The following is a 3,893-nucleotide window of genomic DNA, read 5'->3' on the forward strand; positions in this document are numbered from 1 at the left end:
CGATGTGGAAATGCTATGATGTTTCGAGAAACAATGAAAAATTCACTATTTGTCGTGTATGTTTTGCATGATGATGAATGGATGGTTCATTTTTAACAGCAGATTCAGTGACGTTAGAGCTGATCTGCGCCTCACTGCACACGTCTGCGGCGTGTTACGTCTCCACTGGAACCAGAGCTGATCGCGGCCGCTCTAGTCAGTGCTTGTGTTTATGCAGCCGCGGCATGTTTCTCTCTTTTGTGAGTTGGCACAGCATGGAGGACGGAACAAAACCTCGTCTGAGCCGTATCGCTGATCGTGGGCTGCTTTTAAATGAACGTTTATTTATAAAACAAAATATCTTCTTTGGCCATATTAGCCTACTCAATAGCATTAACACAGGCTGTACTCCTTTCAAACTTTATCTGGAATGTCACCGTTTCTGTCACTGCAACTTCCCGATCAGGCGAACGAACACACACACGCACGCACGCACGCACGCGCGAAATAGTCTGCCTCATGAAAAAAAATTTAGTTAATATTTGCATCATTTGTGATTTATTTTATCCACCCCGCGACCCACCCGCAAATAATCAGAATGCATTTTAAAATGGGAGAAACAGAGGTTTCCCCGGTAACGGCTGTACACAAAGCAGCGCTGAGCTCACAAATGCTGCTTTATCAGGCATATAACATGCAAGATTAAATGAAAATGACATAGAAAATTTTCTAAAGATAGTCTTCCTTCAGAAATACAGTGATATAAAAACACCCGCGCCTCGTTTTGATTTTTAAATATGCAGTACGTGCTCATGTTTTTTTCAACAAAGCCTTTTGGAAAATTGGTCAGTTCTGATATTGTGGCAAGCGCCACAAATAAATAAATGTATGGGAAACACATCCCACAGCACAACCACCTCGATGAAACAGACTATATAAAGCTTGAAGCATCAGAATCGGTATCGGCCGAGCACCATGACAAGAAATCGGTACTCCGTATCGCCTGCAAAAATCCTGATCGGAGCATCCCTAATTTTGATTTGTGGCTGTTTTACTCCATAGCGGAAGCAGATTGATGGGGTTTAAGTGCACTAAATGATTGGAGAAAGCCTGCATACGTCACCAGAGAGAAGACTGGCATTTTAAGGCATTCTGATTAAACATTACAAGGTCCAAACATTTAAAAAATTTAAAAAAAACATGCAAAAATAAAAAATATGAACTTTCATTTAATGCTGCATCAAACCCTTTAATGTTTGTGTTAAAAAAACAAAAACAATCACTGACCAGGTTCCAGATCCAGGATCATGTCCAGGGCTTGTCTGTAATGGGGAACTTGCTCATTGAGTCCTGTAAGATTGAACTTGTCCTGAATGTAGTCCTCATCTACCTGTATGGAGCAAAAAGAGATGTACCATATACCAACATTAATGCACACAACAACACATTTATCTACCGTTCTCTACAATGATTACAATACCACCGGTTGATCATGACTCCTGCACTGATTTTAGTAAAATGACAAATGATTCAGCGATAGTTTTCTATATAGAAAAGATTATTGCCTATAAATCAGTGTGCCTTAAACTTTAATATAATATTCTCATGTTTCCCAGTTATAAATACAAGAGATAGTGGTAAAAGTATAGCGTGTTTTGTCCTATAAATCCTTTTACACACAGTCCTACAAGTTCTGCTGTCATCTCAGGAGGGTGGTGCTCATGTCTGACACATATTTCAACCCTACAACTAATTTCTAATTGGTTAAGCTTACACTGTAACACTCCCTGGCCAACCACAAAATATGAGATGATCAGAAACGAATACAAACCTCACAGAAGAATTCGTTTCCCCGTAGACCACAAAACCAAGAAATCCACGACACTTCCTCTGAGCTACTCATGTTGGGAAACTAGAAAAGAGAAGAGGAGAGCAACATGAAACGATCAAATAAAACTACATAGACAAAAACTATTACTATTTTTGCTCCAAAAAAAATGTCAAGTCAGTCTTTACTGGAAACATAGAACAAAAATAATAAGAGTCATATTGCTTTCTTTGCAAATATGTTTCAGGTAAGTACATGTTTATAAAAAATTGTATCGCGTCTTACTGTTTTCGCGTAAACAATTGACTGGCCTGGCCTGACGCACGCTAACATAGCCGGCTGCTTACCTTATAACCGAGTCAATGAAACACAAATGGACAACTGCGTATATGTGTGGCGGGCAAAATCTAAAACCATTGGCACGTTAAAAAAACTCGTTTGTATCTTGATAGATGCCCATTTTGTAGTTCAGCTAGCGAAAGATGAGTTAAGCATGCCGCTGCTAGCTAACGCTTAAACGTAACATTAGGCCGCAGCAAATTCGCCGAGTGTCTCTAAAATACGTCGACTGGAGAGAGTCCTAACACATACAATTAACAACGCGTTCACAGAAACAACCCAAAACTGTGCACATATCGAAGCTACTAGATATTATTGTCCATCATAGCGATTAAAGCGTTTATTCGTGTTACCTCAAGGATCTCCCGGAGTCGACGTTAGCCGCAGCAACACAACTGTACGCTGATTGGAGGCTTCCGCTCTACATACAGCACGTGATCACAAGGCAGGTCACTTCCGCTCTCTGCGGATCTTGTTGGAATTGTAGTCTTTATAATCAGATGCTTTTCCCATTCGTAGTGTTTTCGCTATTATCTGGGTTTGAATAGTAGAACCAATTATTCATGTAATATTATGTTAATAAAATAATTATGTAATAAAATATTGGGGTCATCGAATAACACTGAAAAATTAACATTTACAACATTTATGTTAAGATATGCAAAAATAATATAAATTCTACAATGCATGGCTGTATTTTCCCTTCTGGAATGCGTATGTGGGTCAACCAAAAACGATGTATTTAGCAATGTTTATAGCAGTAATTGTGTTAACTTTCATTTTGGTGTAAATGTGTGTACCTAAAACAAATCAATGAAATGATGATGGACATGGGTTGCATGCATTAAAAAAAAAGTCTAAAATTGTATTATTATTTAGAATACTCTTAATGACACCGTGATGGTGAAATGAAGTCAAACCACAGATCTTCCATTAAAACAAAAGATTTTTATTTAACTTTTTCTCTGTATACTTTTTATTATAATAAGACACTTCTCTGCTTGTACATTGCTCCCTTGAACTTAAAAATGGCAACAACTGTGTGGGAATGCGTTGGGGCGGACAAACTCAGATGCATACCAATATACATACATGTGTGTATATCAAGGTTTCAATAATAACCTCAGGTACCTTGGTATAGTTAGAAGTATAATACAATCTCTGAGTATTTCAAGGAATACACATTTCTATTCATTTTTACTCAATATTGGTACATATAATGTGACCACATCAATGGTTTAAGTTTAAGAGGGATGATAAACAGCACTGAAAGCCGATGGGAGAACAGCTTCCAACGAATAGACCAACCAAGCTGTATCGGAGGACGAAACCATGCTTGGTAAAACATCAAGAAAAGAAAAATAAACCCATTTTAGTTGTTTTCCTTAGTATGTAGGAAAAAAATATATATATCGATTTAACATTTTTTCCACTGCACTTCATTTGGATTAACATATACACACACTTGAATGTATATAATGAAAATATCCTAGATAAAATAAAACATCCTAATAGTGTCAGAAAAGGTGGGCAATTGGGACTCATGTTCGCCTTTCACAAAGTGTCCTATCCTCAAAAGAACACATTACATGTAGAGATCAGATATAAATTCACACATACTTTTTAGATGCCCTACTCACACATACATGTCATTTGAAAGCCCTACTTATTACTTCAAAGCTATTCATTAGACCAAGGCATTCCCAGAAAACAAACAAACCCCAACTTACACCATTAGGATACAGAT

At 37.6% G+C, this 3,893-nt stretch overlaps 1 protein-coding gene across 1 annotated transcript in view; it reads right to left on the bottom strand.

Moving 5' to 3' along the window:
• Positions 1 to 2,599, bottom strand: part of LOC107711319 (casein kinase II subunit beta) — an 11,088-nt gene extending 8,489 nt beyond the window's left edge. Inside the window, exons 1-3 of the mRNA XM_016516285.1 lie at positions 2,500 to 2,599; positions 1,811 to 1,891; positions 1,267 to 1,369 (exon numbers count right to left, since the gene is read on the bottom strand). Of these exons, the coding sequence (XP_016371771.1) occupies positions 1,267 to 1,369; positions 1,811 to 1,882 (175 nt within the window). The 5' untranslated portion in view covers positions 1,883 to 1,891; positions 2,500 to 2,599. The remainder of the gene's footprint in view (positions 1 to 1,266; positions 1,370 to 1,810; positions 1,892 to 2,499) is intronic.
• Positions 2,600 to 3,893: the final 1,294 nt, after the last annotated feature.

This window comes from Sinocyclocheilus rhinocerous, unplaced genomic scaffold (assembly GCF_001515625.1).
Source record: "Sinocyclocheilus rhinocerous isolate Xijiao unplaced genomic scaffold, SAMN03320098_v1.1 scaffold86, whole genome shotgun sequence".
NCBI classification, from domain to species: domain Eukaryota; kingdom Metazoa; phylum Chordata; class Actinopteri; order Cypriniformes; family Cyprinidae; genus Sinocyclocheilus; species Sinocyclocheilus rhinocerous.